The sequence below is a fragment of the Haliaeetus leucocephalus genome, unplaced genomic scaffold, assembly GCF_000737465.1.
Source record: "Haliaeetus leucocephalus isolate CR32 unplaced genomic scaffold, Haliaeetus_leucocephalus-4.0 Scaffold340, whole genome shotgun sequence".
Lineage (NCBI taxonomy): Eukaryota > Metazoa > Chordata > Aves > Accipitriformes > Accipitridae > Haliaeetus > Haliaeetus leucocephalus.
In genome coordinates this window covers 5262724-5288061 of record NW_010972776.1, presented here as the reverse complement: position 1 = coordinate 5288061, position 25338 = coordinate 5262724, and the positions used below count along the sequence as shown (strand labels likewise).

Sequence of the window (25338 nt, the reverse complement as noted above, 5' to 3'; positions counted from 1 at the left end):
CTGAGACGTTTCTGAAGATTCCCTTACCCTAAAGCAGAGACCGTCCAGTACCCTCAGCTTCCAGTAATTTTAGTGGGAATGAGGGGTAATGGACACACATGGATTTAGCTCATGACAAACGGAAAAACAAAAAATAAAATAGAAAACCTTTGTCCTTTGTTTAAAAGGAGTACAAATATTGTAAACCAACGTTCATTAAATTAATGTATTGTTACTATCTCACTCCTACTTATACACACACACAAAATTGCAGCTAAGGTACATGATTTCTTGAAATATGTGGCACCTGCATTAAGACAAATCCATATCCTAACCTCTGATGCTGTAGTTTTTCCACAAAGTTGTTTAGCAAGATTATCTTATTTGATCTGAGGCCCTTGTAAACTAAAGTTCAGCCATGAGTAAAACCACTGTATCTTCCCTTTACACTTACACTTTCAGGAAAAAATGTTGACAAAACTTTAATCTGAATGGCATAAGTAACTCTCCCACCCCCCACCTCCCCTTCTCTTCAGGGATCCTAGCATCCAGAAACACAAAGAAAATAAATAAGGTAACATGTTCCCTGGATTTACATCACAAGGACATTCTTTGACATGCAGAGACCATATTTTGATGTGCGTGTATCACTGCTTTATGAATTTTAAAATAAAAAAATACACAGCCTTAATGCAGAAAATTCACAATTCATGTGGACAAAAAAATATAACAGAATGAGAAAAAACCTTGTATAATAGAGTTCACTTCTTTCATTTTGAGTAGACTTCCCCCAGCTTTCACAAACAGGCTTTAGGAATTGCAGACCTGTTGCAAATACTGCTGAAATGAACATGATAGTAAGCCTTTCCCAACACCTTCACCCTTTGCAGGGTTTTGTAAAACTCAAAAGAAGAGAAAGTTTTTGTGGAACATTTAACTACCACAGAATCATTTTTGCTTTTGAAAGAAATGAAGTTATGCTTTTCCAAACAACAGAAACTTATCCTTTTTGTATTATTCTGAGAAAATAACAATGGAACTACCATATTAAACTGTAAAAGTATGTGAATGTATGTAAGTGCAAGATGCCACTACACTACACAAATAATACTGCAATTTCAGAGTAATAAATCAGAGACAGTTGCTGAGAAGTCGTACAGAATGACAGTAAGTACTAAAAATAGTTCCAGAGAGACTGAATTCTAAAACTCATTAAATAAAAGTCTTTTCACCATGTTGATCAGGGAATGTAGGGGATAAACCAAAAATGTATTTTCTGGTGCTGGATTTATCAGGAAGACAACTTGTCGTCTTCCTCCTCCAGTGTTACTGACTCCTATTTACCTGAATCGGTAGAACAAAAGCAAGATAAAAAGGAAGAGATGTTTCCTTACTGTAAGGCAGTAACTTGACTCTGAAAGTCAATTTTGAAAAGAAATCTTGTGCTACCTGTGTGTATTGAAAGTTCTAGTACATAAACTGTCATGACTTTCTAGTTAGTTAACAAGTTATAGTCCTAAAAACAGCTTCCCTGTGAGTTGCTTGGGATCAAAAAATCTTAAAAGCATATTTGATACATACTTTTCTCAGTAGTTATACTCAAGAATATATTCCTTTCTAAAAACAAAAATAAAATTCCAAATTTACTTTAATTGAATACACTTGTGCTATTTCTCAGACTTAAAAGCAGTGATGAAATTGATACAATTGATTTGCAAGAAAGAAAATAAGATCAAGAGTATTAGAATGGTATGTTTCATGGGAAACACCAAACACACATCATTCCATTCCAGCTTTTCTGCTCAGTCTTTGCTCACTGTTAATATTCCTTAGTAGCAGTTCAATCTTGAATATACACTGTAAATTTTGGCTACTGAGCAGCGGTTTCTTCTCCAACAGGAAAAAAAACTAAAAACACATAGAACTGCAGAACACAAGAAGCTAACATTTAAGCGTGAAGAACACCAGCTTCAGAAGGTAAATATAATAACCATCTCATGTTGCAAAGATCTAGATTAGTCCCACCAGGTAACATGTATCCTCCAATAAATTGTAAATTATCTATCCTCTGAGGCCGAGACAAGCTCTCCCACAATTCATGGGAAAAACTGCACAGAGTGGTTAATCTTAGTAGTAAAGTGAATGATGGGGTGTATCTCCACAGGAAAGCTAACACCGGTATAAACAAAATAGCTGAAGTGTTATTTAGCAATGTGACTGACCTCACACAAACCGTACTATTCCAGATAAAGCAAATTAAGCAAAGATAATTGAAGCCATTTCTGCCCAGTAATGACTCGTGTAATCCAAGTCAGAGAAAAAGCAAGCTTTCCCAGGTCTGGATCCACTCAAAGTTCTTTCCTGAGGTTAATTCAATCATTGTCCTAAACCAGATGTTTCCAAGTAACAGTACGCATATTGTTTGTGGTACAATAAAACTTTGTAATACGCACACAGAAACTGGACCTGCAGCCTCTTCCTTAGCAGAAAACATCAACAGCTTTTGGGCAACCAACATGATTTCAACCACCAGGGTGTCAGTGTGGCAAACATGAACTGAGAACTTTCCCTAGATTCTTCGAAAGTACTCCACTATGGTAATAACCTCAGGTTAAAGAGCCATCACAACACCCACAGAATTAATCTTGCTTTGAGACACTTGCTAACAAAGACAGCATCTCTCAGCCACATATAGGTTAGAATTAGGAAAATGGTTGCAAGAAAGCACCCTCTGGGGATGATAACATGCTCTGAATAATTCAATGAGAAGTTTAGCCCTTCATATTCTAAAAACATGATGTAAACAACTGAATCTACGAAACCAAGACTACTAAAATAAATCAACCTAAAATCCAGCAAAACCATGTTAACTTATGTCCACCAACTGTGAAACTGACCTTCAGCATGGAAAATGAAACACAGGTCAAACAATTTAACTTAAAACACTCCCTAAACAATTTTTAAGTTAGACACAAAGACTTAGCCTATAACTTGATTTTTACAATTACTTAATTTCTGTTTCTCTATTTTAAAGGGTTTAATGGATTTTTAAAGGGTTAGGATTCTTGCATATTAAGGTACTAAGCTGTGAACAAGAGTTCAATTTCTTATGTTTATGAAGTAGTTAGTTAAATGAACAGTTGATTTTGAATTCAGAACTTTTATTAGATACGGTACTATTTTTAAAACATGCCTAGGACATTCTACCAACTACTGCTTCTGTCATTAGACATCAAATTCAGAGATACTGAAATAAGACAAAACAAGGATTCTCCAAGAAAGGATTGAGTCAATTTGTTCATGGAAGTCTGCAGGACTGCTCACTACAACAAAATAATTTTCAGTTAGTGCTCTAAATTGTGAATCCATGTAACATCTCAAAATCCTAAGCTGACACTACAAAACTAGTTGCTAAATTTGTTATGCATTCTACCTACAGAGTCGAAACTCTACTTTCACCCTCAGTTAACTTCACTGTTACCGTAAGATGAGGCCTACTGTGGATATATGTGGAAGAACCCATCGTTAAATGTAAAATTAAATGAAATCTGTTTTGAAATTGAGCATTATAGCTTTCAACAAAACAGCAAAACCTAGACTAAATTAGTGAAAGTGAGTATGACAACTGAAATGACAGAGCTTCCAAGAGGGCTAAGCGTTATTAAAGTTTTTCCTTATTATGCTCTTAGGCACAATCTGTTTAGTTCCAACAGCTGCCCAGCAGGAAAAGCCAACCAATCATTCCACACTAATATGCATATTAACGTATCTCTTTGGTTTTCAGTGATTTCAGAGCCAGGTAGCACACAGCACTATAGCATGAGCTTGTATCTTTTGATCCATAGCGATACTGAATATTTCAAATGCAAACCATGTCAGAAATTCCTGATCATCACAATGTAAGTTATCACCTTAAAACCTTTTGACAGATAAACTTGTTCCACTGACTAGTATATGAAGAAAAAACAAAAAATATGAGGGGAAAAAAAAAAATCCACTGTGCCTAACTTAAATTAGTCAGGTCTTTGTTAGAGGCAATGAGTAACAAAAAGCAATTTTCTTTGTTACCTTGCTCATGAAACTCAGTAGCCTGTAGCATATGCTATGCTGTGACAAATATGTAGTTGTACTTCAAACCAATATTCAAAATAGTTTCTGAAAGACTTCACTCCTGTTTATAAGAACTCTCCAAATATTACCTGAACATTACAACAGCAATGACGAGGCTGGTGGTTTTGCTGTTTCTTCTAGCCCTATGAATGTAGATACAATTTCTACAGCACCCCCACCCCCCACTACTTACTGTGAAAGGTTTCAAGCCTGGGAGTGAGATTTTCAACCAAATGGAACACTGAATTATATGCTCATCCATCAAATAATTTTAAAGTTGTTATCACAGCTAATCATTAATATGAAAGCACCTAAACCCCCCAGGTTTTAATTTCACAAAGGCAAATTCACTTCTTAAAGAGCCTTGACTGTTCTTCCAGTTCTTTAACATCGGAAAACTTCGGAGAAAACTTCATTCCTTGAGCAGTACAAACTTTTCTGCCACTGGGTAGCAGAATAAATTCTGCTTATATCTCTGGCCTTTATTTCTCACCTTAGCTCACACATATATACATTTCAAATATGAACCAAACTAATTTTATTTCTACTTAATCTAATACAATAGGCATATTTATTTGTGAAAAATGTATTTGCATAGTTGCTGATCTCCTCCATCAGCCTATGAAAAACTATATACATTTTTAAGTAAAATAATGAAGTTTAATTCCTTCATCACTGTATCCAAAACACATTTCAAAGACACAGTTGTTTTCATAGTGTAAGAATGTGGACTGATGTAAACAGAAGCTAAAATAAGTGCTTATCGCATGATGTAGTTTCTAAAACTTTGTCCATATTCCACATGCTCAAATTTTACAAATTTACCATTTTTACAAAGTAAGTTCAAACCCCAACTGGAGAAACCACACATACAAAAAAAAAATCCAGGTAAAGAATACCAGACCCACCGCTTCAGGACAAGAAATCTGTGAGCCTCAAATTGGTGGAAGCTCAGGAATAGCTTGGGAAAATATGTTTGTGCTGTTCTTACAGTCTCTCTTAAGTATCTGATATCAAGTGTTAGAGATGGGATACAAGACTGGATAAAATTCATTGTCATCCAGGTCAAGTCAGTATCATTCACATCACTTAGCTATGAAGGAAACTGAGGCACGGAAAGCAGAAGTGACTCATTCACAACTACTCTATAGGCTAATATAGAGGCCTACTATGTATAACTACTCTATAGGCCAGTAACAAAACCATAATGAGCCAAATCTCACAGTTCAGTGACCCTCAAAGATCATGTCATCAGAGTACAGAATATACGTGTTACAGAAAACAACACGAAAGCACAAATAATACTGGTTTAGATACCATTACAAAATTAGAACAGGATTTCAAGTTGGTTGTACTCTTTTAGAAAACTGTCTAGGCAGTTTGAAAGAAGACATCACTATTTCTCATACAGCACTCCTCTAAATAACAAAAAACTTTTATTCAGATTGCTCATTTATTCTCTCCAAAAGTTAGTAGAAAGAATGATGATAAAACTGATCTTTTATAGAAGTCGTAAACATCGTAAATAATCATCCATATACCACAGTATCGGAAAAAAGATCATTGGAATGGTTTGTGTCCTTCCTACTTTTTTATTCAGACTCTTTGAACAGTTTTTTATGTTTATTTTTTCCTTCATTATGATTGATATGCACGCACTTTTGCCTTCTAGGACCCCACCCTCACAAGCAACCTTGAAAGCAAAAACCACCAGAGAAACAAAATAGATTCTATTGCTGTCCATGCTGTCTATTGTTGTCATTGTTTAAGTACTTAGCAGAAACAACTGGGCTGGAAGAGATAACTATTTGAGATTTTGAAAACAGAGACAGGGAAAGACTAGAAAGACAAAACTCAAGCTAAAATTCATATGTGAAGGTGTACAGTAAAGGTCATAAATTCTTAACACAATGCACTTCAAAATATGAATAATAAAAAAAAAATATCAGAAGCAGATATTAAAAACACACAATAACTTTTTTTTTTTCTTTAAATTTGTCAAAAGTCCAGTTAGGCATTTAACTTAATTGCCAAGAACTCTGGATGATGTTGGCAGTTGAAGCTTTAAGTTATTCAAATGACAATTTTTGATGAGCCAGAGACAACTACTGGACTACTTCAGAAGTTGAAGAAACATAAAATTATGTAAAATCTTACAGAGAACTAGGTAATTGTAAACTTCAAGGAACTGATTCATGTTCTGATATTTTACAAGCATAGCAAGTATCTTGGATATTCATCTTGGATGAATATTTCATTTATGTGAAACAATAAAAGGTGTGCAACACTGATGGAAAGCAGGGAAGTTCTATCAATCTTTTATGGTCTATTTGTGAGACTGACTTTCAAATTATGGTATTCACATTTTGTATTGGCTTTCCATACAAAGGTCAATTCAACAATGAAAAATACTAATATATAACTGCCAGAATGCTATTTTTGAGGTTCCATAGGAAACAATATGGGGAACAAAACAGAAGCTACTACTTTGTTTATACCTTTAAATGTGCTACAACAAATAGGTTTGAAAAGTCCCTAATGGTAATGAGGATGAAAATTATATGGCTGGGGTTAAAATGAAGAGGAAAAAGTAATCTCAAAGTGAAAAAGCCATATAATATCCCATTCTGAAAAGTACAGAGGAACACCTTGACTCAAAAGAGAAAGGGGAAAAAAAACCAAACAATCAAACAGAAAATGTCAATTTCCTTGATACAGCAAAGGAAAAAACCTACAATTATTTGACTTTGGAACATCACCAATAACAAAAGCAATAATACACATCACATTAATAAAGCCAGCAATTATAGCACAATGTGAGAAAAATGTATTTCAATACTGACAGCTGATGACTCAGAATTCATTCTTTTGCTAATGTTTCTTTTCGTTCTTTAAAATTGTCTGAAATGCTCTTTGCTACATGTCCCTGCTTCAAAAGCTCTACGGGACTTCAGTGTTCAGACCAATTATATTTCTGGGCTAGAGAATATAAATTACTTTGTAATAAACCTTTCTTTCAGGAATAAAAATAACCATACTAATGCAGTCAAATGCCACGATCCATGGTTGACACTCGATTTAAATGTATTCTTTCACAGCTAAAATAATATAATTTTGGATTTACCGTTTTCTCCTCCCTGTACTTTTCTTGAAAGGAAGAAAAATATTGCATACAGTGTATTTGAGGGAAAAACAGGATTATTTAAATCTCTATCACTTACATCCAATACTAGGAAGCTAAAAGCAAAATTAAAATCAAGAACACATTATTATTATTGTAAAAACTTCTCTAAAATTTTATTATGTATTTTATTAAAACTAAAACCAGGAAAAACTGAAACCACCTCTCCTATTTTCAAAATACATCTTAAAAATTGGAAATCTTCATCCCTCCCAAAAACAGAGGTCACAGAAAAGTGAGCTGGACAAAAGAAAAATTTGTAAGTTTTGTGAATATTATCATTCACCTTTATTTTTTCTTTACTGAACATTTTGGAAATAGTAGTATTTTGATCGTTTCATATGTATATGTAAAAAAGACAACTATTCATGAATAACTCAGAATTTTTAATAATAATAATAGGAATAATTTTAGGATTTGCATGCAGTCTGCTGGAAATCTAATTTAAGCTTTTACTTGTATTTTGGATAACTGTCATGAGAAATATGTATTGCTGCATCCGTTACAATAAGAAGCAGAAAAATATATCCTCACAAAATTATTCTGAAACTAGAATTACTGTGGATCCAAAGAACTTTCACATTCCATGCAGCAATACAGAGTATGATCAGTTAATTCTCTTCTAGAACTTGTGATAATTCTTTTTAAGTTGGTCAAAAAAATAATAGTTTTTAAACATAACATGTTTCATGCTTGCATGCTGATAGCTCTTGCTGCCTTTAGTAATAAGGTTCTTATTTAGTAATAAACAAGTTTAGTGACAAACTTTTTAACTAAGAAAATTACCAAAAATTTAAAAATCCTGTTGGATACACTGGTGATGACTACCATATCAAGCAGAAAACCAAAGTCAGTTTCACTAACATAATTAATAAATGGTCTGAAATTCAGAAACCTACGTCAGGTCATTCTTTAAAGATAAAACAGGGGCCAAAGAAAACCATCTTTATTCATAGATACTGACACTGAATATATAAAAATAATGTACCAGCACAATGGCCGTAAACTGTCAGGGTATTTTGAAAAGGCTCCTACCTCTTTCCTTTGTGACATACAAAATATGAAGTCTTTAAAATATTGTAGATTTTGAGACGGTAGTAAAGATTATGGGTGCAGTATAATTTGTCCTAAGTGCACAGTTAGCAACCTGCCAGAATAAAAGATGTCCCATAAATAAAATTGCTAAATATATATATAGTCTAACCCAGAATTATTTCTTCTACTGCATCTGAGAAGAAGTTCCCAGAAGAGGTAATTTGTTAGCACTGCTCTCACCTATCAGATCTGGAGAGATGTAACAGCCAGAAACCTGAAGGCCATATTTGATCCCTAAGTATTTTGGGGGTGAGGTGGGGATGGGGGGTGATCTATGCAAAGTAGGTAGGACAGATGCATTTTCAACGGGACAGGAAAGAGAAACACAAAGAAATCAGGTGACTTATCACACAGTCAAGAACAAGCTTATAAACCACTTGTTGGATGGCTGCAAGATCAATGTGTGCCCTCCTAGCTATATTTGGTAGAAAACAACTTGGAACAAAACACAGGTTAGGGAAGTATAAAAACAACAGCAAACGGGAACATGTGATGGAATCTGAGGTCCCTGAAATTCTTGCAAGTTGTCTGAAAGTCACTGAGTCATGAAAACTTAGCAGAGATCTGCTGAATTCCTCACTCTTCTCTATCCTTGCATTTTTCATTACACTGTGAGGCATTGTCCTGGTTTTGGCTGGGATAGAGTTAATTGTCTTCCTAGTAGCTGGTATAGCGTTATGTTTTGGATTTAGTATGAGAAGAATATCGATAACACACAGATGTTTTCAGTTGCTACTAAATCGTGTTGACTAAGTCCAGGATTTTTCAGCTTCCCATGCCCAGCCAGCAAGAAGGCTGGAGGGGCACAAGGAGTTGGGAGGGGACACAGCCAGGGCAGCTGACCCAAACTGGCCAATGGGGTATTCCATACCATGTGATGTCATGTCCAGTATATACTGGGGGGAGTGGGGCTGGCAGGGGGGAAGCGCCACTCAGGAACTAACTGGGTGTCAGTCAGCAGGTGGTGAGCAATTGCACTGTGCATCACTTGTATATTCCAATCCTTTTGTTATTACTACTGTCATTTGATTAGTGTTATCATTATTAGTTTCTTCTTTTCTTTTCTATTAAAATGTTCTTATCTCAACCCCTGAGTTTTACTTTTTTTTCCCGATTCTCTCTCTCTCCCATCCCACTGGGGGGGGGTGGGGGGGCAGGGAATGAGTGAGTGGCTGAGTGGTGCTTAGTTACTGGCCGGGGCTAAATCATGACAGGCATCAAGAGGACCTTAATACATTAGGAAAGCATGCACTGATGTCATCCTCTTCACCCAACTACTCTGGTAGCAAATTTGGGGTTCATTTCTATATACAGTTTTCAGAATTGTTCTGATTTTTAAAAACTGTATATATGGGTTAAACAATGATCAGGAGCTGCTTTTATAATTGATAAAAGCATTTAGTCCTCAAAAGCACTGATAAATTTATTTCATTTCAGACTGTGAAGGTATTGATTTTCCAAAGACTGAATTTCAATGTCAGATTGTCATGAGGAAAGTGAATGATAGCTGTAAAAATTAGAATTTCAATTTAGAATTTTTTACTTGCATGCATTTTTAAACATAGCCCCCAGGAAGAGTGTGAAATACGTTGAGACGCAGTGCGCATTTCTCCTATCCTAACTCAAATTAATTTTCGAAGAAGTGATACATGCAAGAAATCTACGTGCAACTGTAACAGCATACTCCGTAGCAATATCCAATTAAAACTGTTGTCTTCCTGCTTGCATCTTGTAGAAAGGAGAAAATAGAGGAAGTCAAATCAAACAAAAATAATAGTTTCAGAGGGTAAGAAACTGAGAAGGATTTTATGGCAAGCATAACACAAGGAAAAGTTCAAGACTTAAGGCAGCTTCTACTGAAATCAAATGAAGTCTTGATCAAGTGACAAGTAAAACTCAATTACGGCTTCAGATTTACGTTTCAGAGAGATCTTCCTAGAGAACTTTATTCTTTTTCTGCACTTATAAAAAGTTTAGCCAATAATTTTTGCAATTAACTGATGGAAAAAAAATCTCAACTTCAATGATCCTTCAGCACTTTATGAAATATTTTTAACTGTCTATATTCACATGCTTCATAAACCCTCACAAGTCTCAAGTTCTCTTAAGCTAGACTTATTTTGAGCTAGTAACACTGATTTGTTTCTTTCCTCCAAGTAGCTCGTAAGATATAGCTATCCGAAACCAAATAAGCACATTAAAAACACCCATCCTCCAGGTAACCATCACCAGCAGCTAAACCTACAGCAAAGAGAAAAAAAGTTTTCAGTATACTCTTGCTTATGTGAAACCTTCAAAGACCTTCAGAAAGCTCAGTTAATGAGTGAGCTTACTTTAAAACTTGTAACACACAAATAACATCTGGAAAACACTATTTCTGCCATATATTTTACACCTGTAGCCAATTCAGATATTGCCAACATTAGAAGTTTTGGCAACCTGTAAAGATTTTTAAAGTATTCATAAAAAACAAAATTAAGTCAAGTTTAGAAAACTCAGTTGAACATGAAATAGGAGTTAACTGATTTTGAACATGACATTTAATATTTTTCTATTAACTTGCCTCAGAGGCACACTACATTTTATGTTTGCTATACAATGGCAAATTCACCATTCACATGAGGATACTTCAGCATAACTGCTCAAGAATACAACACACTTTGTAACTTTGCTCGACATTGCATATTTGCAGTTCCAATATCATGCATATATGCAAACCAAACTATAATTTTGAGATACATGGGGTTTTTGTTACTGCTTTTATTGTGGTTTACCATTGAGAGCATTACAGATTGTGTAATTGATGATTTATTTCCATATAAGTGAAACTGAAGTTTTTACTTAGTGTATTTTGGGAAAATATTAATTTGTAAGTGTTGTTGGTTTCAAGAGGACTATGTAAACAAATCCTTACTGTGTTATGCTCAGAAAGCATCACCACATGTGTGATAACTAGCATACTGATATGTCTGGACATCAGCGAAAGATAATATTCATATAAGATAGATGAAGTGAAGATCCCCATTTGACAGATTTGTGCCTTTCAGCTTGAGTCTATCATCCTTCCCACACAGAGACATGCTAAGTTATGTATTATTGTTTCATGACAGCTAGTGTGAAAATCAGAGCCTTGAATGCAAAAAGATACACCAACTTGTCCCTCACCCTAACTCACTGAACTTAACGTGCCTGGAAGCAAGACTTTCTCCTCCAGTCTTCAGTCAGTCCCCCAAAGGGATGTCAGGATAATGGAACCTGACAGTTTTACAGTAATAATGCCATAAACCACCCTAAAGGAGCCTTGTATCAACCAACAAGAAGCAATTACCTTGACTCTTGACTCACTACCACCAGCCACTAGAAGAGTTTTTATCTACTTAGAGACACTAATTCACAGATGCAAGAATGCAAATCAGATATTTTCCCCTTTAAAAGTCAGACCCAGTGACTTTTTCAAAACAATGTTCACAGATGACCACTTATCTGTCCAGAATTCTCTAGACAAATTACTACTGAGATTTTTTTTTCTTTAATTCCTTATGTTCCTAAAGTTAAGTAACTAGAAAACAGTGACAAGCAAATATATTTCACTAGATGTCCAAGGATGATGACAAATGCAAGGGATAAGAATTCTACCTACAAATATTTATAATTTCTCCCTCAGTCCACTTTCCAAGTTCTCCTATAATTACTAATAGAATATAAGATCAAAAGGAAAGTTATTTGTCCCTTTCATACATTTGCAGGGGAGCTTTTCAAGATTTTAGGGTGTCACTTAGCACTCATAAGCATCCCTCAAGTTTCTGTACCTCATTTTATAGTTTATTTCAGCTCATATCATGTTATCCATGACCCCAAAACTACCTGACCTAGACAAGAGAAATGGTGGTAGGGAGCCATTTACTTTTCACCTAAACTGAAAGCTGGGTAAACTCTCTGCTCCATTCTATTTGAACTATTCCTCCTTACTTCAACTTATCTTTTAAATCACAAGGAAACTGGTAACAAGAAAATTCTGCATATCTTTGATATTAAGATTTATTTAACATTAAGAACTTTTACAATTTGCAATACTACAGATTTTTCCCTCTCTTCTCTCAAGAGCAACATAAGGGATTACCTAAATATACCCTGTCCCAAGTCATTTAATATGTTCTTTAAAGTGTTTATCAAATGCTTGCTGTGCACACTTAGATCTTCATTAGATAGGCTCACTACAGGTTTCTTTTATGAGAAGGTACAGGGGTAAAAATTGTGCAGGGTAAGTTAGGCTGGTATACATGTAAAAACAAGACAAATGCAGGGGGAGGGGACTGTTGCATAAAACCAGTTCAGAAACAAATCTATTATCAGGCCTACTTGTACCTATCAGACAAAAGCCTGAGTGAAAGGAAAATCATTAACTTCTGAAAATATATTTACTTTTCAAGAACTGATTTCTAGATTAAAGGACACTTACTTACGAAGTTAACTCTAAAAATGTTGTGTCAAAGTTATTACTTCACCTGAAACCAACTGACCTCAGGTTTCTGGAACAAAAAGGCTCTTTCCCCAATCAGAGCTTTACCATCAGCACCTGCAACTCTACACAACAGTACTACGGACAACATTAACTAAACCACATAATCAGTGCGAAGTGCTATGTATTTGTGAATAATTTTAGACTTTGTGAGGCTCAAGCTTTCAAAGAATAGAGCCTTTATACTAACGCATGAACTTCCCTACAGCTGAAGACTAACTTTCAAATCTAGCCCTGTTCTGCAGCACATTACTACTTCATGAGTAGAATAAAACAAACAGAATAAAAAATCCTGAATTACTTGGAAGGTAGGTACATCAAGATTTAACAGAAATCTGCAATGGCACTTCAACCTCTACAAATGTATATTAAAGGAAATAAGGTAAGTTTTATGAACAGCATCTATTTAAAGTTGGCCACCTCAGCAAGTAGTATTTGTAAATCTTCAAGGGATTGCTAAAATTCTTGTCACTTCAGATGGTAATTATCCACATCTCAGTGGAAAAGACAAGGAGAGGGAACCACCCATGTGAAAAAACTGAAGTTATGTTAAAACATTAAACAAATACACTGATCTTCTAGCAGTAACCAGTTCTGACCTATTCCCTACTGCCACCGTGGACTTAGGAAAAAAGTACTCAGCATCATTCAAAAGACAGCCTGTCTGTCCTAGAAAACCTCTCTCTTCTAAAGGGCAGCTAAAAGTTACTTCAGAAAGACAACATATCCAACTCTCCATATTTATTAAATTACAGGCACTAGAGAGTGACCTTAGAGCTTGACTGGAGTGCAACTCCAGAGTGAAAAAAAAACCCTAAATCTGTTTTTGAGCTCCCTAAATCTATTACCTTTCCCATCTATGCTGGCACATGAAATGGGAAAGACGACACAGTACTGTTCCACAAATATACAAAGTATAATTCATATAAGCCATTACAATGAAGATGGAAGTTAACCTGTCCTGCAGAGTTATGCTGAATAAAACCCCTATGCTAATTCAATTAAGGGACTATGAAGTAAGAAGAACAAGCCATACACCCCCATCCAAACAGAAACTAAAAATCTTTAAGCTACATGTCAGTGGGAAGAAAAAAAAAAAAAACACAAAAAAAACCCAACCGAACACTCAAATGCTTTTTTAACATGCATCTTATTTTCATCTGGTACATAAGCACTATCAAATCTAGGATCTGTTTTAACAAAACCATTATTTCTCAGTTTTAGGTTCAAATACCTAAGTACTATTGTTACCTGGGGCATCAATACATGTGTAATATTTTAGAGTCATTGAGTCTTGAAATATCACTGACTGACTAGCCTTTCTCCAATGACAAGAAAGAAATACTGAAAAGTTATTGTCATTGTCTTACTAGGAAGTCAAGAAGTTTCCTGAGTATATATAAGTTTGTAAAAAGAAAATTCTTGGGATCTTGAATAGCCATCTTTTACAGTTCAGCTGTATGTCCCTTGCACAATTACTAGAAAGTGTTGGTAATAAAAAAGAAATTAGAAAGTGCAAAAATACTTTGCTACTAGTGGGTTACTGTAAGTTTACAAAAGATTTTTGATAACAGAAAAGTAATGAAGTTGGAATTTACCTAATCTTATTAGTGTCTAACTACAATATTCAGTAAGACCTGACAATATTAATAAATGTCTGTTTACATGCAGAAAAAGCTCTATCTTGGCAGTTTTTTCACAGAAGGCAGATGTTGATAACAATGACCTCAGGCTTTCTGTGACCCATTTAAAGGGCCAATATAGCACTTCATTGTCCTCTCATACTGCTGAAGCCTACACAGAAGAATCATCCACATTAATTTCAGTATGATTAGTTGTGGGATGCTCCCTCTTTCAAACATGGTTTGAGAGTAAGAGTCAAGGCTGCTGCTTCAGCTTCCATTTAAAGGAATGAAAACATAAAAAAGGACAGAAATGAGAGGTTCAAGCAGCTGATGCCTGGGACAGTGAAGATGATCTGGTGAACACCTGTGCTAAGAAAAATTTTAGTCTGTGTCACTGTGCACTGAGTCTGCAGGGACATTAACTGTACTTCCTTTCTCTCTATGTACTGCGCCACTCAGATTGTATTGGTGCAACATTAAAACACAAACAGGCCACAGAAAAGTTTTGTTTGTCCTCCTTCACTTAGTGTTTTTTTACTGTTAAATTTGTATCACTGCTTAAAATACGATTATCAACAATGATTTCATTAATCTGACTTTCTGGTCCTGATTTAACTACAAATCTAGTCTCACTCTATGATTTTGATTTAACTACTTTCCTAGCTTTCATTTTACATAAAATGCATCTTCTTCCATTCTTGATTTGCACAGTGACATTAGCTACTTGATCCAGAACTACTGAGAGGCTCAGAAATAACCTAGTTCCAAAAGCAGGGTTGAAATATGATCAAGATTTATGATCTTCATCTTCCATGAGTCATGGAATTGACAAACTGTATCAGAAAGAAGGGGAAAGCTTCTACTGAAAGACATCACAAGAGATGATCTACAGTAGCAAGAGGTAACTCTCCTCATCAGATGCAAGACTGACGTGTTGTGAGACTGAGTAAGAATCTATTTTGTCAGATTACAGAGGTATGAACTGACAGATACAAAAAGATTATTATTCTAGAAGGAATGCACCAGCTGCTTCTGATAAGTAAATACAGGAAAATTACTGTAATAGGTAAGAGTAATGGAACTATAACATTAACACCAATCTAATTTCCCCCTAAAAGGCAACAGATTAAAGCAACAACCTATTAGCACACAGGACTAGCTCACAGAAGAAAATGCTCTGCTCCTGTAAGAGCAGAGTTATGCTTTCACTCTAGTCCACCGTTAACTGGGTATTGCTGCGCTTATGCAACATCTAGTGTATATGGTATACCTAGTTGACAAGAAATGCCAAGTAATCAATAAAAAGAATTTAATTTAGAATATGCACTTATATGAATACTTTTGGAAGTACGCATGTGACCCTCCACTACAGTGCTCCAAGCTGGAATTCTATTCAAAAACCTGCTCTGAAACAGCTCCCCTTTTATCATCTAAGAGAACAAAGAAATACTTCACACTAAAATCTTCATAGTCAAAGGCCAGTGACAACTGTAAATTCTAAGTGTATTAATCAGGTTATACTAAATATTAGCTTTCATTGAACTCAAATATAAGTGTACTAAAATAGTACAATTGACAACAGCATGTAAGTATTTTTAACACTGTGGTGGTATTGCCAGACACAATGTACATTTTACATCAGTATGTAAGCAATGTGAACGCCCTGAAGAGCTGAACAAAGACCTGTAGGCTTAGCTGCCTACCAGGGTTAAAGCAGAACATTAGTACTTGTTGATTCGTCCTTAATCAAAAATCACTGCCTATTAACATTTCAGTTTAAAATTTGCTCTTGCTTCCTGCTGTTTTAACATACTCCTCCTGTTTATGAATGCCCATCTCTCTTTTCCCCTATCATTCCCACTTTATACTTTAAGTGGTTATCTCGGAGACAAAATCATTGTTTTTCCATCTAGCCATTTCCTTCTCTGAACTACTTCACTATCTGCCTTAGCCGCCCCTTCTAGCACTTCCTACTATTAGTGTTATGCCATCTTTCTGCCCAACCTAGACTTGGAGCTAATTCTCATTCTAAATGCTTTTCCTCTCATTTCTAAATCGTATCTAATTAAGTTCTCCCTTCTTAGCCTTGTTCATAGTAAACACTGTTTACCATTTGAACCCTTAATGTCATCCTATCCATGGTCAGCTTTGGGCATCTTAGCAGAGAAACACAATCTTTTATAATGCTATGCCTTGTATGACTGTTTCCTGGAAACCCTCTTTTTCATGGGGCAGGGGTGGGGAGGGTGAAGGGGATGGGGGGGACAGAACTTCATGTAATGCTAAAGCATCACTACTTTTAAGTAATTCAATATTTGTAAACTTCTACAAGAGCAACTCTTGGTCAATTACTAGTGCTATTACATTGGCTGGGTGGGAGATGTTTGCAAATTGTTACAACTCATTTTCTAAATAAGAAAACAATAAGTACAATTCAAAAGCTATCCAAAACACATTTGGGTCGTCCTTTAAAAAAAAAAAAACAAAAAAACACAACAACAAGAAAACCACCACACTCCCCCCGCCCCCCGCTTTCCTTAGAATATCTCTTAGAACTTGTCCTCCACATAACACCTAAGTCTTTAAAAGAAGAAAGGCAGACATTATGGAAAACTGTTGTCTTTTTAGAGTTCATGCATTTCATACAGTGCATAGTTGAAGCACAGACACCTGGAAAGTTTTGAAGATGCAGTACCATGAATCAGTTACAAATAAAGAAGTTATTTTCTGTTGAGGTACATTTTGAGAAAATGCAGGCAGGCAAAAAAATACCTGAAAGCTAATCTGTGTGGCAATTAAAGCACTCTCTTGTATTAAAGAAATCAAATCCTGTGTTACAAAACTTCCAAGTAACGCTGAACCCGAAATACAAGAATACCTTTTCTACGATGTTTTGTTTTCTTCTATTTTAAAAGGATTTTTAGAAAGAGGCAGGAGATTAAAATAACATAGAAGTCTGTCATATAGTTAAAAGACTTTATCATTAATTATCTACTTTGCAAAAGAAACCAAATACAACAATTATATGCAACCTTTTTCTAATACTTTGAGAGGGACAGTAAGGCAAGTGTAACAAAGTGAGGAAATATTGTAACACAAGAATGTTACATTCCCAATGAAATACAGAGTTGCTGAAAACGCATTAAAAACATATAAACTATTCAGCTGAGTTTGTAGTGACAAGTTTATTCTTTTTCAGAAATGGTTATGGCAAAAATCTCTTTATCTTCTGGGAAAATAGACCTGGCTTCACACAGACAATAAGCACATTTTTGCTAAACTTTTTTAAAAAAAGTGAAACATAACTGAAGAACTTTCTCTTCATTGAACAGCTTGTCAATTTACTGCTACTTTCTCTAAAACACCAAGCAATACATTCCACTCTGTTGCTGCACACATATGTGCTGGTTTTGGCTGTGACAGAGTGAAAGCATCAGCCTTTGTGCTTCTAGGAAGTGACTTGCATATCTTATCTCCCATTCCTCTGCCATCCTTCAGGTATGCTGCCCTGCCCATCTTCCTATCTGGTGCTTCCCAAAATTCCCCACAACACTGTCATATCAGCCCTGCTAGACTCATCCTGTTCAGGAGGCACCAGAGTTTCATGTGCTGCAATGCCCCACTTTTCTGTATGGTGGTTATAAAAGGAAGGAAAAGGTCAACACACATCAGAAGCCAGAAGACATTAATATCTTCAGAGCATAGCCCAAAAACCAGCATAGGATAACACACGAGAAGAGAATTTTGGGAGAAAAGGCAAGCAATACCACCCTTGTGCGCCTGTCACCCTCCCTCCTAGTGTTTATTTCAGTGTTACCCAGGAAAGAATTCTCAGGCACCACCACCCTTCCCTTCCTTTTTCATCTCCCTATTCTCCCCCAGTGATGGATGGATCTTTGTATATGCTACATTCCCTGCCTGCTCACCAGAATCCTTTGCTTCTACTACTTTTTTCTCCCTCTTCTTAGATGATCACTTTTGGTATTCACATTGTAAAAACCATAAATGGAATAACACATGGATATTACTATTCCAAACAGTGTCTGGTTGTCATCAACTGGTTCTTGGTTTTACAGATAGTTTCCAAGGTATGTGAAATTGTTGACTTATTTAAAGGCAGCAGATGCATAACTCGGAGTGCCTGACCAACAGGCATGCAAGAGAAAAACGCAATTAATTCATTTAGGAGATCTGTCTACAGGGCTGTGATTTCACAGATTATTTTGGTTGCAGCACATCCAGCACAAGAATTCAGAACTTTTAGTCCATACGAGTGTGTGTTAATCCCTACCACCTTTCTTTCCCTTATGTGGCAAAAGCAGTTTTTCAGAGACACTTGAATAAACATGTAACTGGTTTTCTTTTTATTTCTTTTTTTCCCCAATTCAAATACCAAATTATTGGTTGGGTTTTGGTTTGTTTGTTTTTTTTAAAGTTATCTGCACATCGCTTGGTGAAACCTTGCTCTCCTGCAGACGATCTCATCTCACATTAGATCTCTAGACAAGGCCTTACACCCTACCCTACTTCTGGTACAGAGCTATAGCTTCTATTTTAGATGAGCTCCTACTTGTGGGATACAAATATGCTATGATTCTGCTGATCTGTTACATTCTGTTTCTGAACACACAGTCCAAAAATAAACTCACAAAACACGACTGCTATTGTGGTGATCTGAACTGTTGCTCACTCAATCCCAGGGACTCCTGATTTTGCTGTTTTCTATTTTTTTCCTTTATCCTAGAATAACAGCACATTTTTCTCAGATTATTAACTAACATTTCTCTATTCAGAGAATTGCCACATTTTGTCTATAGCCCTGGCTTTTTTATTAGTTTCTACTCCTACTGTTATTTATTTAATACGCTATTACTCATTCTCCAGATTCTCATTTAAAATGCCAAATAAATAAGACTGCATCCTACTGGACTCTTCTAGTTAGCTATCAGAAAACCCACACACACGTAGATCTATCTGTTCTCAGTATAACCCAGGAATTTAAGTTTTAAAGCACTCACTACAAAGCCCTCAGACTCTGTAGTAAGCATCTTGAAAAGTTTTAAATTCCTAGGCTACACTAAGAGCAGATAGACATATATATGTAGGTTGGTTTGGGTTTTTTTAGATAGCTAACCAGAAGTGTCCAGTGGGATGCAGGTTTCTGAAAGAGATGTTTATGTCTTTGTCACTAGTTAGCACCCACACTGCCACATCTACTTCAGGTTGTAAGCAATTTAAAAGAGCTAAAATAAGGCAGCACTTTATTTTTATTAAATTGCTAGTAAGTACTGATATCAGTGAATATTAGCTATCAAGTCAATCAAGCAATATATTGGTCTATATAGTCTATATTCTTCCAGTCAGTAATGAGGGTGTCAGATCAGTTGCTGAGCAAACTACCTAATAGTTCTCTATTCCAAATCAAGGGAAGTGAAGACATTTTCAGCTTCCCACATAATAATCCAACAGTTTTAGGATAAGTTCCTTTCTTGTTCTAAACGCTCTACTGAAGTGAGCTCAAATGAAAGTAATCCTTTATTTAGCAATCACACACTGTTACACACCACACTTTTATATGTTATTCTTTTGTTCCCTAATTGCAGTTCTCCTGTTCTTGCTAGAACGAGAAGCAAGAATATGAAATACCCCCTGTTACAAGGCCACTGGCACTACTATCCTTGGATTCATGCACATCTTGGACTTTCTCCTGCTCAGACATTATGCCCACCCAAACATTACAAAGCTGCTTTGACAAATGGACTCTTTCATTCTGGAATAATAGCTCATCAGTATACAGATGAGGATCACATCACATTAGCTTCTGGGGTAAGTTCTACTACTCAAATCTAACAGTCATGCAAGAGGGAGACATGAACCCAATGCAAAATACTGTTGCACTTGGCACTGTCATGCTGCTGGCAATGAGAACACACCTTTAATGTTCTAAGACTGTTAGCCAAAGCGTACAAACACTGTGAATGCTGGCGGAGAGTTCATGAAAACATGCATGTTTCATCACACTGTTACACAGACAGACATACACATACATAAACAGCTTTCCACAAAGTGAAGATATGACGCACTAGAATGCACTCAGGGATACAGATTAACATTTCGAGACAGGTACCTGCAGGGTACCACTACTGTGGTACACAGCTTCATATTGCTAATGGGTTGATGAGGACTGGCAACATTTGTGGGAAGACAGTAACGCAAACAATAACATAAAAGAACAGAAGAAACCCACCTTAAGGAGTTCATAATGTTGAATACCATTCACACCAATGTCTGGATCGATGGCAGATGGGACAGAATAGCGAGAATTAATTGCTGTGTTTTCAGGGATAGAGATGTTAATAACTGTTGAGGGGAAGAGGGGGGCATTGTCATTTATATCCTCTATTAGGAATCTGATCTTGACCAGTCTGAAAACTTCATCGGGCAAAACAGCAACCTCCACCTCATAAAAGCAGCGATTCTCACTGAAGATGCCAGAGCACAGCTTCTCTCGGTCTATGCGGTTTGCAGTTGTGAATATCTCACCAGTGTTCTCCTCCACCCGTATTAACGGTACATCCCCAGTCTTATACACAAGCTTGAACTGTAGTGGCGAGGAAAGGGGCACATCTGGGTCCAGCGTTAGGTTAAGATCCTTGAGCAAATTGCCAATGAGGACATTTTCAGGCAGTTCTTCCCGCACGGTATAATTCTTCTCCTGTGCGCCAGATTGAAATACAATACAGGCTAATAAGACTGCCAAGAGGTAGGTTCCAGACAGCAAGTCCATCTCCAGAATGACTAATGAGTATTTGTGTAGAACACCAAGAGTAGCTGGAAAAAGAAAAATAAAGAAAGAAAAGTTCTTAAAACTTCACAGGATATTGTGTTCTAAAGTGATAGAGACAGGAAAGGAGTACCTTTCCTACAGCAAATAACCTGAACTGTTTGAAAACCCTATTAGTAAAGTGATATTTGACTTAACAATCCTTCATAAAATGTATAAAATTTCTTGTACAATTTTTTTACTTAAAACTGTTTACTAATCACTGAGGTAAGAATCTTAGAACTGGATCAGAATGAATGAACAAATAAAAAAAAAAAAAAATCCCTATTTTCAGCATACGATTTGCCTTTGCTCCTTAAGAAAACCTCTTCCTTTGAGCCCTCTGCCACATTGTCCTCAATTTTTTGTTTGTTTCCAAAGAAAAAAATAGGTAAGAAGTTTGCAAGCAACCATCTGCTGAGAACCAGATCTTTTTATACCTCTTGCTCAAAGATGGGAAACCATAAACACTTGTCTTAATTTTCCCCCAAGTTTTGTACTGACAAAATTATGTAATATTTGTTAACAGCCAAGAAATATGGCTATTTTTAATACAGGGACTTAAACTGGTAAGAAAACGTTACCTAGATGGAGTCTGGTGAACTTCAGCCAACAACGGGTGGAAATCTAACACAGTGACACTAATACAGCAGTCTCTTTAAGATGACAAGATCCAATTTGATCAGATATTAGTACTCAATTCACTGAAATTTGGATTATGTATCTTAAGAGCAGTGTACAAATTCCAACACAGAAGAACACCACCACATCAGAAGTTTTCAATGTGGAACGAAAGCTAAAAGACTTCACAGCAAGAAAGGTAAACTTGTAACCCTTTTAGTTCCCCAACTGCCTACCATATTGCCAGATAATCTCTATTTGGATACCTGTCATTAATTTCCAAGACAGTTGAGATTTCTTTTTCTTTCTTTGATTTTAGGGAAAAAAAAAGAAAAATGAAAAAAAAAAAAAAAAAGAGATAGACTATGCAACAGTAATTTCCCTTCTGGTATGTAACAATATTTAATACATGTTCTGTAGAATGAACTGTAAGAAAATTCATATAATTTTAAATCTAGTGATGTCTGCTCATATATCAGCTAAGTACTCTGAGATACCAATACCTTTAAAGTGAGATACAGATTTGTTCTGGGCTGAAGAAAATTCTGTACTTTTCAACCTAGTTTCTGAATAACAATATATTCTCCTCTCAAGACTCTTAACCACCTCAAGAAAGATGGAAGTAGAACAGCATGACTTATAGGTACATATAGATATCTATGTACCTACAGCCATCAGCTGATAACTTCTAGAAAAAAGCCACACTATTGAACTCCATGTACAAAATATACTGCTTTGCTTAATCTTTGCATAATTCTACCCTTCCAGAATTTAGGATAATCTAGGATAGCATTTCTGTAAGGTAGATGTTCAAGAGTTACATCTAAAATGATTTTTTTTTTGTCAATGACATTTTAGCTTCTACCAGCCTAGCATCTGTTTCAAGTGTAGCTGTACTAACTCATCTACATTCTTTCCATTGTGCAGGTAAAAATGTAATTTTTTTTCCTGCCTTTTCCGATTTTATTCTCCCTGTCATAGCATAGATTGATTTACTCCTGCAGATCAAGTTGCAGTGGTTGAAAAAGTTACTGAAGCCAGTAATTGCCTTCACCCGTTAGTTACTGCCTTTCAGCAGTACCACTTTCAGGGTAATTTAAATTAAAACATTTGACTTTGCAGTGGAACAGATTAAGAACAATTAATATTGCTATTCCATTTAAACTCTGCAACCTGCTTTTGACTGGGAGTAAGTAACAGCTAAAGAACATTCCCACTAGATCTGCACGGTGTATCTTTCCACATCAGCATGATTTAACTGTAAAGCATTTTCTGGCTTTTTGATTATACAAAAGGAGCAACATGAAATAAAAATCCAATCCTGCAAGTCTTCACTTATGAAAAAAGGCGTTGCTCACTGGAGTAATTCAATTGACCTGAATGAGATTGCTGACATGGGTGAGATCTGGATATGCAGTTTATGTGGCATAGTTAACGCATTACCTGCAGTATTTTAGTAATTCACTGACTTATTTGCAGTACTTCAGTATAAGGCACAATACAACACTAAACAGGCATTCAAGAGTGAAGAAAGAGTGTACTATAAACAGCGATTTTATAAATCCATTATAATTTTAATCTCTAAATTTGTAAATAAGGAAGTCATCAGCAGATACTGATTATCATTAATGGTAACACTATGGTAGCACCATGAGTTTAATGAAAGAACTGTGGTGATATTGTACAAATATATTAGTTTGCCTATTACGATTCTATCCGTCTTATATTTCTGTAAATACATTTCCAGCAATTGTCACCCCACTAAAGTAATTGCCCATGTACATTCAACCTGCAGAAAGCTCTTATTTCAGGAAAGTACATTTTTGTATCCATTATTATTAAATAAATACATTTACATTGTTTCCATGCAAAACACCAATAAAAATGTATGGGTTACAATGAAGAGTTGATATTTAAATGTTTCCCTCAAAGCAAAATTTCAAAATGGTAGCATGTTCCATGCATACTGGAAAGCACTATTCCACTACTTTTTCTTCTCTACTAGAAGTTAAACTGAAAAATAACAAAACAGGAAAGAACAACTTCACATCCTGAAGTTTACAGAGTAATATTTTAAATGTACAGTTCATTTCTGAGGGGAGGAAATTAAAAAAAAAAAGCCAACCATCATTGTAAACCAAATTCCAGTCCTTATCCCAAATTCTGTGACAATATTCATGTAAGGATTACCTATAAATTATAATAATATAAAAATACTGTATAGTCATGTATATGTATCTTCCAAATAAATAAGCTTACATTATACAAAATATTTTTATTATTAACAAGGTTATCAATGCTACACTGCTCCTCTCTCTCTCCTTTTGAAGATACAGGGAATTGCAGTCACACTCAAAGCAAAAGTTTGTGTTTTATCTATGAAGTTTTACAAAGCAATTTGAGGATAAGTATATAAATCAAACAGTCTAAAGAGTGCATGAAAAAATCCCCTGCATCAATCCTCAAAGTTGTGATAGTACCAGTAGATAATTTACATTAAAAATAACTGATAAAAATTCCTATAACCACAGTTACAACCATGGTGGAGTTTCTAGGGATTATAAAATAACAACAGCAGGACTCAAAGATGTTTGTCAGGAGAACATTACTATGCATATTTTTATTTACTTTTTTTTTTTTAAATGAAACAAAGTTTGAACCATTCTGTTAAAACTATTTTTGTGTCATATTAAGGAGAATTCATTAAAACATGGAAATTATAGAACACCATTGTTATAAACCATGTTAGATAAATGCTAACATGAGGTTTTTTAATGTCTTTTATTACCACAGATTTTTCTGAGCTACTAAAGGGTAGAGACACATAATAGGTAGTGTTATGAGTTTTATCAGATAACTCTTTTGTCTCGAAGTAGAAAATACAACCACGACTTACAATTCTTGAACTTCTGTAGAATACACTATTTTTAAATGATCTTCACTTGTCTTTCTAAACAATTCTAGGAACAGTTTTGCCTTTAAAAAACTGCTCTAGAGCTCTAGACCTTTAAGGAGAAAAAAACCCAACATGACTCAAGTTTTCTGCTTAGATATATAGTGGAACATAGCATGCCATGGGGAAAGTGTTGCTCTTAAAGCAACCTATTTATATAGTCATAGCTGTATGTTGCCTGTCATTTGTGCCACAGCACTGATAGCACTGAATACTATGGCAACAGCAACGCAAAGAAAGAGCATGAGGTACTTTCTAGCAACCAAGCATCATCCTGAAAGACATTTACAAAATGAGGGTATTTCCAGTGACATACACTACTTAATATGTCTCTCATATTTGTTTACATATCGTAAATATACATACCACAAAATGGGAAAACAATATAAATACAAATCCAGAAGTGAAAGGAAAGGCTAAAGAAACTGCAAA

The 25338-nt window shown here is 35.5% G+C and overlaps 1 protein-coding gene across 1 annotated transcript in view; it reads right to left on the bottom strand.

The window, feature by feature from the left end:
- The window catches only part of PCDH11X (protocadherin 11 X-linked), an 89704-nt gene that overhangs the window by 17115 nt on the left and 47251 nt on the right, over positions 1-25338 (bottom strand). Inside the window, exon 2 of the mRNA XM_010572429.1 lies at positions 20757-21340. Coding sequence (XP_010570731.1) covers positions 20757-21296 — 540 coding nt within the window. The 5' untranslated portion in view covers positions 21297-21340. The remainder of the gene's footprint in view (positions 1-20756; positions 21341-25338) is intronic.